This window comes from Typopeltis vanoorti, chromosome 11 (assembly GCF_054136105.1).
Source record: "Typopeltis vanoorti isolate ZY-2024b chromosome 11, IOZ_Tvanoo_1.0, whole genome shotgun sequence".
NCBI classification, from domain to species: Eukaryota; Metazoa; Arthropoda; class Arachnida; order Uropygi; family Thelyphonidae; genus Typopeltis; species Typopeltis vanoorti.
This window is the reverse complement of record NC_143559.1, coordinates 119,335,763-119,353,800: the sequence shown is the minus strand read 5'-3', so window position 1 is coordinate 119,353,800 and position 18,038 is coordinate 119,335,763. Positions and strand designations below refer to the sequence as shown.

The 18,038-nt window shown below is 34.8% G+C and overlaps 1 protein-coding gene across 1 annotated transcript in view; it reads left to right on the top strand.

Annotated features, from left to right (window-relative positions):
* LOC150102000 (uncharacterized) overlaps positions 1–18,038 on the top strand; it is a 67,086-nt gene that overhangs the window by 25,170 nt on the left and 23,878 nt on the right. Inside the window, exons 2-4 of the mRNA XM_090400493.1 lie at positions 5,245–5,372; positions 6,497–6,530; positions 13,904–13,950. Of these exons, the coding sequence (XP_090256619.1) occupies positions 5,268–5,372; positions 6,497–6,530; positions 13,904–13,950 (186 nt within the window). The 5' untranslated portion in view covers positions 5,245–5,267. The remainder of the gene's footprint in view (positions 1–5,244; positions 5,373–6,496; positions 6,531–13,903; positions 13,951–18,038) is intronic.

The following is an 18,038-nucleotide window of genomic DNA, read 5'->3' as shown; positions in this document are numbered from 1 at the left end:
AAATATTCCCACAGTTTCTTTCCTTGACCTACTCGTTGGATTTATAAAGTTTGATCTTTGTAAGACATGCTCGTACCGTTCACATACCCCAGGGTGGGATGCTGCGTCGAATTCTAGGAAAGAGAGGTTATGGCATTTTTCCTCCCTTTCTTTTAAATGCATAATTAAGTCAACACAAAACAAACAAAAATGTCTTCAGTCTCTCCGTAGTAGATTAACTACCAAATATTATAATTACATTTTTAGAAGTTTAAAACAATTCTCACGTTCTCAACACATAAGTATTTGTATTACGGTAGCTTAATCAAAAACATAAATCAGTTTATTATATCGTGATTCCAATTAAAAAAAGAAACTTTTAAAAGAGGTCAGAACCTCAACGTAGTATGTGAGCTGTTTCGTGATTGAAGTTTGCATATATTATTTTGTCGTTTCTTATTCTATGTATCTAAGAGATGTAATAATATTTGTATCTGTATTAGCCATTATAAAACACTGCTACCGTCTTGTGTGTTTACAGAAAACAGGTCACCATCGGCATTCAAATGCAGAAGATATGTACGTTCTTAATTAGGTTTAATTTAAAATCAACCAATGTTTCTGTACCTGGTTATATCTCTTTAGAATCTCTCAAACCAACTTCGAACAAAAGACAACTCTCGACGAATATCCCCTTCTTGTCAACCTTCCCCCCCTTCGTTATGTTGCCAAAGCCCTGTAGGTTATTTACCTGAATATATTGTCTTGTATCGTTATCATTTGTATCAATCACTATGTAGAATAAGCGTAAGAAAATAGGCAAGGGGGGGGTAGGATTTTTTTATTTTTTCTGAATTAGGAAGTTGTAGACGAAGCAAGGACAGGTTTGGTAGCTGTTGAAAGTGAAGCTTGATCTGAGTTCCACATTCCGTACTATACATCCTGGCTCCACTGACCCGCTTTCGTGCAGGTCACAGCGCCTTTGTGAAAATATACTGCGAAAACAGCAAGTTGAGTTCCTAAGAACGAGATTAATAACAAGGGAAATGTATGTGAGGAAATGTATGTATATATACTGTGTATATATATATATACACACACACACTGACAATGATAGGGCATGATACATTAACCCAAGGCCAGCCTGTAGCAATACGCAGTTAACCCTAACTAATTAAACCTGCATTTCTCATTTTACAAAGATGTTGCTAAATATATTTTTAATCTAATACAATCTTTAACGCTTAGGAAGTGCGTGTTTGCAAAGGCCCTATCGTTATTTATTTTTTTTTTTAAATCGCACAAATTGTTTTTGTTTTCCGCTTTACTTTTATTTATTTATTTCTTCTAGTTACTGTTGTTAAATTACTTTTCTGTAAATATCTTCAAATTAATGTAGAAATTCCGATATTGAAAACTGAAGTCAATACAAGTTATACGATATGGATGAGAAATCTCCGAAAGCAATAAAACTTAAATTCATGTTGTGAACGTTAAAGAAAAACATACATAGCAGACAATCTATTTTTAATATCGTTGTTGGTACTGGTTGGAACTAGTTAAATTTTTATTCGCTATTTAAAAAAAAAATGATAATCGATAGTACAATAAAACTTTTTTGAAGAAAGTATATATTAAATATAGTAAATCATAAAAACAAATAAGAGAATTTATTGCAGATATATAAATTTGTATTAGCAATCATATATGGTGATTTCCCTCATTATCGCAGCAATTGAGAACTAGAACTGTTTTGGTATATGTATTATAAGTAAAATTGATACAATTATGGAAAAAAAAATACTAAAATACTGTTATCATTTCAAATTGTTTTGAAATAATTAGCAATTTGTTATATATATATATATATATATATATATGTGTTTATATATAATATGATTTGAAATTATTCAAAGATACATTTTCAGCTGTAGATAGTTTTACATCTTTCGCAAGAACTAGTGTCTGTTGACAGAATAATTATTCGAAGAATTCTATCGAATGATGATACTGTGATGATTGTTGTTTTTTAATAATAAACTGACGGGTGTGTCAAAAGTTATAGAACATTTATGAAAGGTCTGTCCGTTTTTTGGCTTACGTACTGTGGACATATAATTTTGTTTTGGCTACTCTGGATGCTATGAATTGAAATCAAAATTGAAACGATTCAACACATTTTACTAGAAATTGCATATACTGTACCGGATTTCATTATATTCCATGCAGCTAATGCGAAATTATGAATATTGGGTCGAATTAGAAACACTACACAGGAAAATCGTGTCAACAGTGATCTGGACACCTTACACGCAGCAACCAATATCCGACAAGCACATGGCGATACACAGAATTCTGAGCATTAAAAACCTGAAACACTACATGACATTAACAAGGAATTACTTCAACATCATCTATCGAAACAACAGAGACACATATCGTATAACACGACCTATAGCAACTCTCTACATCCCCACACCCTTCAACAACTCATACGGTTCTTTTGTGAGATCACATCAGATATCCACGCAACTTAACAACCTACCAAGAAAGTTAAAACACGTAGATAACTACAGAACATTAAAAAACGAACTCTGGAAAATATACCAACAAAGTTAAGAAACTATTAACACTAATATACACATCACAAATCACTAGCATCCAATGCCTACATCCCATACATAAACATAGCAACAACACAAACAGTGAAGGCTAAATCCCACTCTCTTCATAAAAGCTAACCCAAGTTTCGAAGTAGGTGGGATTAACTTGCCTCACTCATCTACAAGTAATCCTTATAAGCAAATGCAGAAATTTGTATGTATAATCATTCTTTCTCAAACTTAAAAAAATAAAAAATAATAAAAAAATAATAAAATGTTAAAAAAAATTAATTAATAATTAAAAAAACATCTGTAATAATCATCATTACGAACATTATAATAATATATGTTGTAAACAGTTATTGTTATTATTATTATTTTAAAAAACTTTGTGTACGAGAAATTATTTGTTATGCATAATTGTGTTCATATAATGTATGTAATTTATCTGAGAAATAATAATTTGTTAAAAAAAAAAAAAATGTTTCGACAGCCAGAATTATCTACATGGGCAACTTTACGTGTGTATTCTGAATCCCAAATTCTGTTAAATTCCCGTTCAATTTGCTTCGTTCCTTGCATTCGAATGGACAAACACGAATCTAATAAGCACTTGCATATTTCGAAACGCCTATCAAGTCGTAATTGAATTAAGAATGAGACAATTCCCATGTAGTTGACACATGAATGAATGGACTTGAACAGTTATGATAAGCCTAACAAAGATACTCAGTTTGCGATGCTAATAACCGCCTCGATAATAAACCATTTGGAACACACACACACACACACACAACGTTTCACTTTCCCTGGTCGAAGGTAAACAGCTATAGGGACGAGAATGTAATGATCCACCTGTAGGTCACCTATTGTCCTCTATCTTCATTCATATTTGTGTCATATTATCATTAGGCACCCTTGCAGCCCTTGCTTCGTGACAGCCCCAAGCGTCGTGTCTTGTTTTAACTTAATCCGTGATGCTGGAGGAAAAGAAACAGAAGAAATAGGGTCCTTTAGTGTCCGAGTTTTTGTATCGGCCGATGTCAGTTAGGCAATTCTCAATGCATTGCCAAGAATCAAGGATATCTTCTCTAGGGACGTTGTTGACAAATGGTCGATGGTGGTCAGTATGTAGTTTGTCCGGAAATGTGATAGCTTGCCCTTACTCTTCAATATCGTATAAAAAAAAAAAAAAAAAAAAAAGACTGATGAGTATGTCATATTATTTTCTCAATTCATATATCAATTTAATTCCAAAAATGTTTAATTTCAAAATGAAATATTCGTTTTTTTTTCCCTCTCTGGACATTCACATAAATCACTGGCATTATGTTGCGCCTCATGCTGTCATACAGGGCGTTTGCCTTTCTCCTATCCACAATTATTAATGGTTAGTGGCCTCCAGGGCAGACATGAACCAAGTCGGTCTCTTCCAAGTCTATTATTTTCTCTAAACGGATCTCAAGAGAACTGTTAGGATTAGGTTGCTGTAGCGCTTGAAGTTTATTAGACTAACTTGGTGAGGGATTCCCCTGAATTATCATATATAGTAAACGCCACAATAGGTTGAGCCCAGTAATTACCGTGGTAATATTGTTGGCAGCGGCACTTTATCATGCGTATGCTTTGTGTAGACATCCGTATCTGCTCGAGTTGGTTGTCAACATGAAAATATTAACTGCTGAGATCCTTGTTCACGGAAGTGCCGGGTATGGAGCAATTGTTGGAGGATGTCCTTTATCCGAAGACCAAACATACGAAACGAAAACTTTGTGTAAAAATTGTTTCACTATCCCCTTCTTGGTGTCACCCGATTATATAGATGAAAAGAAAAAAATTTCGTATCTATTATCTTTCATACTTCCATCTGTTGCAACAATTTGACGATCCTCGACCTCTCTCTCTCTTACACACACACACACACACACACACACACACACACACACACACACACACACACACACACACACACACACACACACACACACACACACACACACACACACACACACACACACACACGTCAGACTAACTCATTCCGGATGGATGAGGAAATAGTCCTGTGGCGATTGACTTCTAATATAATAGCAACAGCGCTGACCGACTACGCACTTATCGTGGTCTAGTTATGCAATCTAGTTTTCGCAATCGTTATCAGAGCTCGTAAACAGTGTTTAGCTGCATTTTTAATACTGTTTAACTGTACATTTACTGAAAAGATGGCGGCTACGGGTTTTTAAATTGGTATTAAAACATTTTGTAACTTCTAATTTTAAAATTAATCGTTCTATCTACGCATCAGTTAAAAAATCAGCTCATGTTGTTATAAATTTTTCTTCTATTTATAGTCGAGTCAATGGATAAATGAATCGTACTGATATTGAAACAAAAACAGTGAAAGTATTTAAAAGGAGGGCAAAAGCATGAAGAATAAAATGCATCATGTGATTCTTTGTTTAAAGAATAAAGCCTGTTGCACATAACTAATGTATTATGTAAAAATTAATTTTATCAAATATATTTGGATTCCATTCCTTTTTCAAAGAAGCTGAATTGTACCTTAGACTAAACAAGGAATTATAATGATTTAATAGCATGCGTTTATTTATTAATTGATGTCGTTTAGTCATATGTATTTAGTCTTAATTTGTTTGCTTTGCAGGTGTTCCGTCAAGTACTTACGAGATGCCTGTGGATAGACAGAGCAGCAGTGCCACCAGTGGGAGTGGAAACCCAGGCAGCAGCAAAGTTAACAGCAGACAACTTGTTCCCCGTTATTCCGATGAGCTGGTAAGTTAGAACCCTTAATGTAAGTTTAGAACTCTTAGCATCACGAGATAATATCAAATATCAGTTTTAATTTCTGGTGGGATAATATCGTACAGCAGTACTCAGAAGTTCTCTGACAAAAAAAGATAACGAGATGCACGGTCTTTTCTTTTTACATTCTCCATTTAGGCTGAATCTAATCAAGAATTTCCTTATAGTTGGACACACTCTTTTTTTCCTTTTTTTTTTGGAATTCTAATAACTTCCAAAGGATGAGTAATATAAGAATTTTTATTCATTTATCAATCTCTGTAAATGCATGTCGTCTTCCTCCACTTTTTTTTTTTTTTTTTAATTTCCTGCTCGAAGTTGTTGTGTTGGCCACGTTTTAGAAATGATAGATGACTTGATGAATCATCTAGAGTCAACTCTTTCTCCAAAGTTTGGTAATATTTTATCAGAATGAACACAGAACAATTCTTTTTTATGTTTGTATTAGCAAGATTGATCGCTACTCTCATTACAAAAAAAAAAAAAAAATACTCTTGTAATTAAAACCAATATGCATGCTGATATCGATCGTTGTAATTATGAAAGATGATATTGTCATTCACACTTTTAATTGGAGTATCTAACGAGCGTGTTTTTTACAAGTTCTTTGCCAACAACACATTGTTCAGTAACCTACTACTTATATAATTATTTAACAATAATTAATAAAACGAAATAAAAACCTGTGCTGAAATATAATACTAATTTGAGGTTTCATTAATTTTTGATACTAAAAGATCCGTAACTCAACGAATTTTTTATTTCCTTTTAATACGGACCACAAAGAAGACTAATTAGCACTAACACCTGCTTTATACCCATGGATCTTTGAAATGTTATGAAACGTATTTTGTGTGACAAATATAACGTACCTCCATGGATTTCTCTTGTCCATTCTCTCATTTTTTTATATAGTTTTTTTCTTATGCCTCTTTCGGTACTTAGAACAACCGCATATCCTTTGGGATTGGAAAAACCAAGTTCGAATATCAATATATATGTCATTACATAATTTTTACATATCAATAATCTATACTTAAAACATATATGAATATTTTTTGAAAGACAATAACTGATCTTATTTCATTTTGCAGGATCTTCCGGATGTCATATATACCACGAAGCACGGTAAGTAATACCTGATAACGAGATTTACATGTAAAGAAGTAAACGTTTGCAAAAGAAAAAAAAAATCTATTATTAAAAGCCTTTTTTAAGTTAAGAAAACAGTGGTGTGGATAGTTTAAACGTTCGCCCGTGTGCCACTGGTCTATCTTTACTAAAATGGTCATCCGTGGAGGTACTGAAGGTTATTGGTGTATATATTGGCATAATCTGTTGAAACAATCCTGTATCAATTATTCCACAAATATCTCCAAATAATATGGAACTGTGAGACGTCCTTTGGTTCATATCACACCCAGTAAAAATTGTTTGGCTTTTTTGTAATTGATCATTGTGCAGTACAATTAATACTGATACAAAGATATTTTGTCATAAACATCATCGGTTAATCATGATGATAACGAAAACATCACGAGTAAAACAAAATAATAATAATAAGCATGCACTATGTATTGTTTTTTTTTTTAAATCGCATAAAAAAAATAAATATTTCTACCATTTTATTCTCATGTATACAATAAATCGTTATAGGATGCGATCTTGTCCTTACGTAACAAGAAATGCCCTCCTAGTTTTTGTTATTTTGTGTTTTCTGTCTATCTTACAATACTTCATTTGAAATAAAATAGCTTTAAAGTTGGGGTGGAGATTACTACAACAATCTGCTTCCATTGATACGAATACAAAACAGAATAATTAGAGCTATAGCCATTACTGACTTCGGATATTCAACCAACGATCTGTTTGCCATTTATAATATTTTGCCACTACAGAAACTGTCTCTTTATGGTTGTATCTTATATGTAAAAAAGAACGGTATATAATGTAGGCTATGGTTTACGCTGTGGTCGGAACTTGCTGGTAATATCCAAGGCAAACAAAGAAAAATTTCATAAATCCTTTGAATACCTAGCAATAATAATAAACTCCCAAATAAAATAAAATCAATAACTTCAGCATATTCTTTCGGAAAAAGATTGAGAGACTCATGGGACTAAATAATGTTGACCTTTATTTTAAACGTATATTATAAGCGATCACTATAACCCACATATCATGTCCAATAATGATTCTAATATATTAACAAGTATACAACATGTTCTAGCCCTCATAGATACAGTCACTGGGTTTTGCAGTGACTGTATCGAATTTAATTTAATTTAATTTTCTAGTAACCAGTATGGCTACGGCCCTTGGTTACACACATAAAAAAAAAAAAATTGTAAAACTCACTAACTTATTTTAAACATTTTTATAAACTACGAAAAACTATCTGATAATGTATTTTACTCTATTTGTGTATATAAGGAAAATATTTTTATTTGCCTATAACAAAATAATCAGCCAAAAATAAATGTACAAACCAACAGAAAATATGATAATAATACTTGAATTGTATATTTATAAATATTATGTATACGTGATGAGAATAATAAACGACGATTTTTTAGAATAAACTACGATTTAAGCCTTTGGGTAAAAATTCCATTTTTTTGTGATTTTTATATATATTTTAATCCTCTAAATATAATCTGCGGGATATTTTTATTCTCTTCCTAGATCTACTTTCACAGCAGGTTAATATTTTTCTAAACTTTTTGTCTTCTTTTTTTTCTTCTTTGTTCCCCATTCGAATAAAAGAAGTGATAACTTATTTTCGAACAATGTCATATTTCTATTGGCTATTTTATAAAACATGATCCACGTTAAACATTTGATAATGTATCGTAATTGGCACATAAATATACTTCATGACAATATAAATCATTGATTTGATTTATTTTTTATGCAATACACGGCAATCTAGAGAGAGAGAGAGAGAGAGAGAGAGAGAGAGAGAGAGAGAAAGAAAGCTACAGAGAAACAAGTTGTATATTTAGGTTAACATCATAAATCCCCTTTTCTTCTTCCCCCCTTTTTTGTTTTTTTAAAAAAAAGGTTTATCCAAACAAAACTGGAAGTTCCGGTTGCACCGGAGGGGTTGTAATCACCTATTCTGTATGGATTAGCCATCAGAAGAAATGTTTACTTATTTGTACGAAAATTTCTCTCTAAAATTCGTTTTTGTGTGCGTCAGCATGATTATTACTGCGAGCAGAGAAGTGGAAACAACTCAGAGTGGGCGAGAATTATGAAAGCATTAAAAAAAAAAAATCCAATGTCATAAAGAAAAGAAAGGTGAAACAGAGTGATGAGTGAGTGAGTTTTTGGCGGATGATGTAACGTACTGTGTTGGCATTACTTCCGTCATTTGGGAGTGTGTGTGTGTGGGGGGGGGGGCTGACTATCTCATGAAAACTGGAAATGCATGCTTTCATGGGAGACTCTAGTTTTAACATTATTATAATTTAATTACTACACTAATAATGATTTTTTACTTCAATTTGAAATGTTTACATAACACATGCTTAGTCATTTAGGACGTCAAAACTGGCTTATCACAAATATATGCTGAATTAAAATTAATCATATTTATTAACTCTTCCGTTAATTATTGGCATTCAAATTTGACACTAAATACCACTGCTTATCCTACGAGTAGTTGTAATGAACGAATAAAATAAATAATCATGACTATCATCCATTTATTTATGTAAGAATTTTAAGACGCTTTATATAAATCAATAGAACAAGTAGAAACATTAAAAACACTAATAAAATATTTTATGAGCTAATTATCATATAGATTTCTAATTATGTGATGTTTTATTCACCTTCGCAACAAAGCGCCACACAACGGCCATTATTAAACAATAATTAGCGGTGACGCAATTTCATTTGCAATAATTTAAACGTAATTGGATACCCAGCTTTATTTACAATATCATGATTTTACAGCTGTCTTAAGTGTTTATATATCAGTAAATACTTCTTATATCATCAGTGCTATTCTAAATGTTTCTTATATAGCTGGAATTTAAAAGAATTAAGATATTTGTGGATAATTGAGTTTCATTTTTATATAATTTTTGATTTTATGATTTAGTTTTAGTTTGCTCTATGCAATATGGTTTCGTATTTCTCTGCGCGATCAATATAAGACAAAGAAATTGAACTACATTAACGATTAACATGCATTAACGACATCAGGCAGGGTCAATCATCAGATGTGCAATTGTTTGCCGATGATGCGAAGATAGGCAGGGCAATCAGCGATGTGCTACTGATATTCAGCAATTACAAAATGATTTGAATAGATTGGAAATCTGGGTAAACGAAAATGGTCGACAGTTTAATGTTATTAAGTGTAAAGTTATGCACTTTGGCGTGATTAGAGTTCCAGTGGCATATTATATTAGTGGGATTCTACAAATAACTAAAGAGGCAAGGGATCTTGGTGTATTGGTGGATAAGAATTTAAAGTTCAAAGGTCACATAGCAAAAGTTGCAAATACAACTCAGAGACTAATTGCTGTGTTGAAGCGAACCTTGACATGTAAGGATAAGGAAGCTATTTTGTCTCTATAAAGCTTTGATAAGACCACACCTGGATTACTGTGCGTGGATTTGGTCTCCCTGGTCCTAAGGGGATAAAAAAAACTGTGGAAATGGTGCAAAGAAGAGTTACAAAAATTATATCTGGATTATGAGGACAGATTGCAGACTTTGGTTAACAGGAGAAAGAAGGGGTGATATGATAGAGGTCTATAAACTTTTGAGTGGGTGTTATAGGATTTCAACTGATGAAATTTTTCGATATATGGAAGAGGGAGAACACGGGGACATCCATGGAAGTTAGGTTTGTTTACAAAGGGGGTAAGAGCTAGTTTTTCTCCCCGAGAGCAGTGAGTGAGTGAAATAATTTGCTGTTAGGGGTAGTGAGTGCATCTGGTGTGAATGAATTTAAGGGAAGGTATGATATATAGTTTGGGTGGTGTGTAGCCTCCCTCGATGAGTCCTTGACTCCCAGGAGGTCTCATATGATAACAATAAGAAGAAGAACTCCAGTTTTATGGTAAATATACAATCACGCGAAGAAGAAAATGATGGTTAAACTGATGACAAACTGCCATAATTCGAGAAATAGCACACGGTGGCACACGGAACATGCCGTAGAAAGGGCCCGTCTTTGTGAAGCCGAAAATGAAAGGCATTTACGTAATGTGGTTTTTCATAACTAATAAAAAAAAATCTGGTGATGTTAAAATACTTATGCAGTTGCGCCCCAAAGACGGGCCCCTTCTCCCATAATTCGCCAAGACGTATAGGCCATCCTGTATTATTATGAAGAAAGTTTGAAGCATCAGTAATGAATGAAAGGTTTGCAAACTATTAATAGAAGCCAGATAGATGTCACACCCTAAACTGCCAAAAATTAAGGAGAAAAAATTCTCTCCTTTGAAGATTACAGAAATCGGTGGGGAGATGGTAACTAAATACGGCATTTGCAATTCTTCTCAGCCTTGATAAATTTTTGAATACCGGCGAATAGTTCCACCATACTCTACGCATTCAGTACATGAATGGCCACTGAGGTTGCTATTTCGTTGCGGGCATTTAAAATAATTTGCTGTCCTGAAAAATAATGAATGTAATCCTTTTGTTTGGAAGTCTGCCAGAATAATACTGTATATTATGTATATATCTCTTATTTATATTTTTTTTGGTACTAAATGATGCAACAAGATTTGGCTTGCAGCCAGTTCGAACCTCAGTAAGTTTGTCATATCCGGGTCATAATCGTATTTTTTATTCTGTTTATTTTTTGAGAAAGTGATTTATCTGCTCCATGTTTCTCTACCCTTCCCCAAGGACACGACTTATCCTGGAGGGTGGCTATTTGAAAGAAAAAAAAAAACAAAAGGGTTCTTTCTCATTCTCGTAGGTATTTATGACTCAGATTTTAAGTACTTATTTTAACTCCGGGATGCGGTTTCCTTCCTGTGAGTTATTTACATGGATTCCGAGGTCGAACTCAAGAGTTATTTGACAGAAAGTTATTATTGTAGCAGTGGATTTCAGGATAACGCGTTAATTGGGTGACTAAGCACGAAAAAAAGTGCAGGAAACTGTAGCAAGGATCACAATAGCGTAATAAATATCTTTGGGTAGAAATCAGATATTGCTGTATCTGATTTCTATCTAGTTTTACAGTAGCAGTTTGCTTAATTAAAAGAGAACGAAACCTTTGGGGATTCGTGTTCGAAGTGTTTCCCACATTAAGAATGACCTATTTAAAGCGGATGGCTAAAATTTATGGCAAATATTAATGGTCTTCGCATGTTTTTTAAAGAAAAAAAATCCAACGACAGGCAACTGATATCCCACCCCTTCTCATTGTTAAATTCTCCATGATTGTGTTAAATTCTTCAACGATAACTACCAAGTTAATAGATTTCGATGAAGTTTTATCGGTGACCCATTTCTTAAAGCAGAAATCTTCGACTTTTTCAAATTACTACATCCACTTTCGTTTGTATGATGAACTGACTTTAGCCTCTTCGGCTAACGTTGTTATTTCAATTTTTATTAATGTCAGATTTTGTTAATGTCAGAGGGCGCTAGAATCAATTTTTAATAAGAGATGACATCAGCGCTTTAAAGGAAACTGCAATATATGCATTAAAATTAAAATTATTTTTTAGATATAGAGAATTAAAGTAATCTGTATATATTTGATATAATCTCCTCAAAATGTATTATAAAATAACATTTATAAGTCGCCTATCGCGATTTGCAAATACCGCCGCTTTTCTTTACTAATATGTCATTTATAGTGTACCTCATCGAGACAAAGTAAATACTTGTTCGACACAGGATGTCGCTCTAATCAATTTCAGAAAGATTGTATTAAAAACTAAAATAAAATAAACTGACTTTGTTCTGTATTCCTTATCTACAATACTCTTCTAGATTTTAACTGATCTTGTCGTGTTGCTCGGGAATCAATAACCGCATATTCTACAATGAAACTTGTAGATTTTATTTAAAGAATAATAATAATAATAATAATAATAATAATAATAATAATAATAATAATAATAATAATAATAAAGTAAATTTTGCTAATAATTTATATTCAATGCTGGATGAATTGGGTTTGTTTTAAACTCGCGATTTTCTTTGAATATCGATAAAGAGGATTTACTTTGAATTCCACCATGAGGTTAAAATCGTTTTGCATTTTATATCACAGTGAGCGAAATTTGAACTTTGTTGGTTAAATTTGGCCATGTGAAAGGGGCACACTTTAAATTGACTAAAAACTAAATTGTGTTCATATGGCCGAAATTTTTCAAAAGGGAAGCTTCGAAAAGTTTGATAAGTCTGACTGCAGTAAAATGTGGCACATTTGTATACTATGTAGCATCATCCTCTCCCCGAGCACCTTCCTCCAAAATATTGCACGGGATTCCTGCGAGACAATCGCAGATTTCCTAATTCTGTTAGATGGCAACGCCCAGTGTGCGTGGGTATTAATACAGGCGAAAGAAAAAAAAAGTTTTAAAGAAGCCCGAGATTGTTAATAGTTAGTCTGACAGTTAATGGTGCAGCCTGACTTTGACCTTGGAATATACATTATTTATTGCCCTTAATCTGACACTGAAATGAATTGAATCTTGAGAATCCGACCACATCTGTTCAAACTAAATGTGAACAAGTTCCTTTTTGCCCATCCACGGTACTAACGTACTATAGGTTGCCAAATCTCTCGTGTATGTGATTATCGTAATAATAATAAAAAAAAAAACTACATGTGGAAATTCAGTTTGAGAGATGGGTGTATATGAATTCACGACAGCAGATGCATTAAAAGAAAAAAGGAAAAAAAAAGTCAGTCAAGTATAATATTCTCCAGTCCGAATATTAAACTTAACGAAATTAATTATTTTATTATTTTTTTAGATGCATCTACTATCTTCAAATGACCGTCCAGTACGATATTTATATTATACTGGCTTCTGTGGAACCTTCTCTCACAGCCTAGGATCTGTAAGCGAAGTTCTTCTGTGATTGGTTCGTTTTAAATGTGCGTTTCCTACTTCTCAAAACTGACTTCTAGTTTTATAAATTCTGTTTCTCGGAGTAAATTCAGATATGTTGAGAAAAACAGGAATAGTCTCTTTGTTCTTGAATCAGATTAAGAAACATTGTCCCTGATTATTTTGAACTTTGGTACATTTTAAACACAGTCCTTGAGAATTTCCACAGGTGAAGGCAGTGATGATAATTGGCCCGTTAAGAAGGCTAATCGATCATGCACTTTGTTGAATATGCAGATGACAGGCTTGATTGTTACGTTAACATTGTGTAGAATCTGGACAGCCAGTTTAATCACCATATTAACAGTGAAACATTTTCATAATAATGTGATACCATACCGTTTTTGTATGTGACATTTTTATTAATATTTCCTTCGTTTTCTTCCATTACAGAGGAATGGACCACGTCTAAAAGAGTCGTTAATCATAAAACAAAGCAAGTAAGTAGACTTAAAAAAAAAACTTGTTGCACCATATTTTTATTTTGTCATTGTTTATTTACTTGGCTTCCGTAGAAAGAACTGAATATCCTGTTTAGAATTTCTTGACGTCCATTGTCCATGTGTAGACCTGTTTTGAAATGTGCCACCAACGATACTTCGGTCTTATTTCTAAACCTTCGACCTTTGGGACATTTACCCAGCAGCGCGCACGCACACACACACACACACACCAAATGACGCAAGACATGGAAGGCGAAGCTGTGTCAGATGGAAGGAAGACGTTGCGTGAACCAAATGTAAACACGAACCGAGGTCCTATTAGTTGCGTTTCTCTCTTTTACAGTAATTAAGACCCAAGCATGAAACAGGCAACCGGAACGACATGGTGGCGCTGTGTGTTAATGGCCAAACGACGTCACGGACTGTCGCCTAACAATATGCTGAGTAGGGGGGGGGGGGGGGGTTAAGTAAAGACTGGGTCGTTTGGCGTATTTAATAGGCACTTGACGAATTGTGAAGGAAGAAATACTTTGTTGTAGTGGGATCTTGTGACTTACGGGGATAGGGTTGAGGGCGTGTTTCGTGTGTGGCGTGGGAATGTTTTCTAGTCACCGATGATACTGAAATATTCCCCTCCCTGTCTTTCATAGGAGATAAATGCAGACGGGTTTTACATGTGACTCAACCCATCTCTCTTTCTCTCTGTTTTAGCCTTGACGAGTTGGACTTTTGTTTTCGTCAGATAGTTTCCTTGAAGCTTGATTGTTTTATCTTCATTTTTTATCCCCCTCTCCCCCCATGTATTTAGGGAGTGTCGTGATATATGGTCTTGTAATTTTTTTTTTTGGCGATTAAAACAGGCGGAACTGATTAAATTTGAACAATAGATTGCAGTATAGTTATAGCTAAGAGATGAACTATTAAGGTTTATAGCGTCCTGTTACTCCCCTTTTCTATCCCCCCCCCGGGATACTAAGAGGTACCCCAGGGTGGAGGACACCTAGAAGAAGTAATTGATCGTACGATAACTGAACACATTCCCCTTGTTTTATGAAGAACAGTGCATTTATATCAAATCCATTTACATCTGATCACATGTTTATGGGCTTTTAAAGACCTTATTAAGAGGGTTGGGAACAGGCGAGCAATGGACGCAGCACTTCTCTCTTTAAATTCGAACCAGGCTCATTTCGTGTGCGTGGTCGGGATACATTTCTGGGAGTTTTTCAAAGAGGCTTCGCCACGCACGGGACTGACGCATAAAATGTAGGAACTGCAGGGTGGAGGGTTAGCATTCGACTATTGTAGCAGTAACCTTGGGGTCGGCTTTATCGCGAGCACAGTCTCCATTGTTTAGCTGGTTATTTGCGTTTATCGAGTAAAAGAGATGAAGGTCATCACAGAGCACCGTAGCTGCGGTGCCATTTTTGTCGGATCCTGTCGTCTGTTTGTGGAATTACTCTCGCAACAGTCCACTTTGTTTTCTTTTGTGGTAATTGTACAATCTGACTGGTCGGCATGTCCGTTGTCAGTGGCCTTTGTTCACCTACTGGGTGTGACGAAACACAGGAAACATAGCTTGTCGTCGGAATTGAGGGAGGAAAAAAAAAGTGCGAAATGCATTCGTGGGCGAACTGCCATTTTGTTGAAACTTTTAGGAAAATGTCGATAATAATGTCTCGTACTAACAAGCTTTTAAAGGAATAATTGCAATGCATGGGACTCATCAAATGCTTGCTGGAGAGAGGAAAAAACAGTATCGTATGGGATATCAATTCTATAAATAACCAGCAGCATCTGATATTGGTACTTTTCGTTGTCAAACAAAATAAACATGTCCCAAGGAAGTCAGCGATATCTATTGGTTAATTGATGTATGAGGATTCGCCATATATCGGCAAATTGTCAGATATTTTCTATTGATATTTTAACGTGAGTTTAATAGCTGTAAATTGAGATTAGTAAACTTGAAAACAAAAGTATTGAAGGACTGGAGTATTGAATCTTTCAGTAGGGAAGAATTATCTTCTTCCTAACGTGGATTTTAGGCCAAGTGGCCTGTTCCGGTCTCATGCTATCTCTTTCTTGGTTTTCCGATTCTTCTTTTTTCACTTATTTTGTATACTATTTTTGGTAATCTGCTGTTGTTCATTCGATTTAAATGTTCTAGCCATTTTTGTTTATACTGTCTTATGTAGTAATTTTTTTTTTTTTTTTTTTTTCAGGGATTGTAAATCAGGGAGAAGTCTCTAAATTTCGTAAACACGTCCACCTGGTTGGATAGCTTGTCTGTTCCTCATTCCTCAAGGTGTGAAACAGATAAGCTCCTTACTGAGCTCATAAAAATCGGGGAATTAAGAAACGATACAAATTTAATTATTAAGTGAACAGCACATACGATGAAGGATCGGGGAAAAGACTAGAAAAAAAAAGCGTCTCCTGAATTGGATTCCGAATTATACGAACATTTGTAATAATGGCAAATCTATGTATTTCGTGATATAAAACCATAAAATACTCTCCCCTTGGCACTTATACAAGTTTTGCTATCTCAAGTACAGGATTTGGAAACAATTTCTGATATTACTTTTTTAATGACCTTTTAATGATATCCGTTGCTGCTGTCTTGACCTCTTCCCTCGAGGGAAGTCGTCGACCCTTTAAGAGCCTTCACTTTAAGGGAAGAAAGAAATGGATGCCGCTGATGCAAACCATCCAATGCATGTCGAACCAGATATGGTTCTAGCGGTTTCTTTGGAATCGGTTGCTTAATATTGAGAATATGTAGATCATCCATTTAAAAAATTTTGCGGCCTCTAAAAAGAAGAGATCCTGTAAAATTGGCCACATCTTTATTGTCATTTGAGGTCGGCGGTTGGCTATATATAATATATATATAGCTTTCGGCGATGGCTAAGGGCGAAGACTGACTTTTCCACTATCACCGATTTCCAGAAGTCAATTAGGACTAAAAAACTCGATTTACTCCTTGCGGGAAGTAAAAATGCATGCTGGGATTTATTCTTATTTAATTAAAATTGCCGTAAACAACAATACAGCTTATAGAGGAACCCAATAACCAACTTAAAAAAAAGTAGAAAAATCATTTTCGCTGTTGGGGCAGCAAAATCATTTTGCTAAATATATTGCCATGCTGTGTCGTGTTTCTGAAGTAGCAAACATAATAATAAAAGTCCTGTACTGTCGCGTCCGTCCTTTCAATACATCTGGATTACCCAGCTCTTCCAACTTCTCTCTCTTCCGTATGGACGATTTTGTTTGTTATTGTTCTTTTTATCCTTGCAATTCTCCATCTTCCTTGGTGTTTGTCTTCCCTCCCGTCCTCATATCAATATCGTAAGGTCTAATTACTGCCTTGGTACAATAAGGTGGGTGATACCGTAGCCCGAATGATTTTCGTGCATCAGCCGTATACAAAGAAGGGAAGCCACCACTCGTATTTCGTTGCAATTTAAATGGTTTTGACTCCTGCTCCTCACTTACCCTCATTTCAGGGAGTGAGTCGCCGCTTCGTGACATAAACTGCCGTTATTACGACCAGTCCGTGTTTGCTAAAGTGCTACACAAGATCTTAAACAACGTCATCATCGCTTCATCCCACACCGAGACGGGTTCCGCAAGTGTTTGAAATGTTTTCCACGCGCCAGCTGGACCGGATTGTACAGATGGTATCGGCGAGGTTAGTCGCCAAGTGGTAACTTAATACAGCCGTCAATGACCGAGCCCCGAAAGATGGCCGCCCTGTTCCGGGGTGCGAATTTTCGATGAATATGAAAACCAGAGTAGGGCTATCATTTATCAGATTGGGCTTGTTGGAACTCTTTGCCACGATCCTTGAGGCCCGCACTGCACTTCCTCAGGGGAGAGATGGGGGGGGGGGAAGGACGATTGGAGGTAATGATACTTGATTTTTTAAGTCAAGTTTGCTTATCGTTGGGATTCCGTACTAAATCTGGAACGTCTGGGTGCAGCAAATAGACGCGGCTTTCTCTAATCAAACAAGCGTCAAAAATACTCTGATTTATAGAAGGTTGTTTGAATTATTGCTTCAATACTCCGCCTCT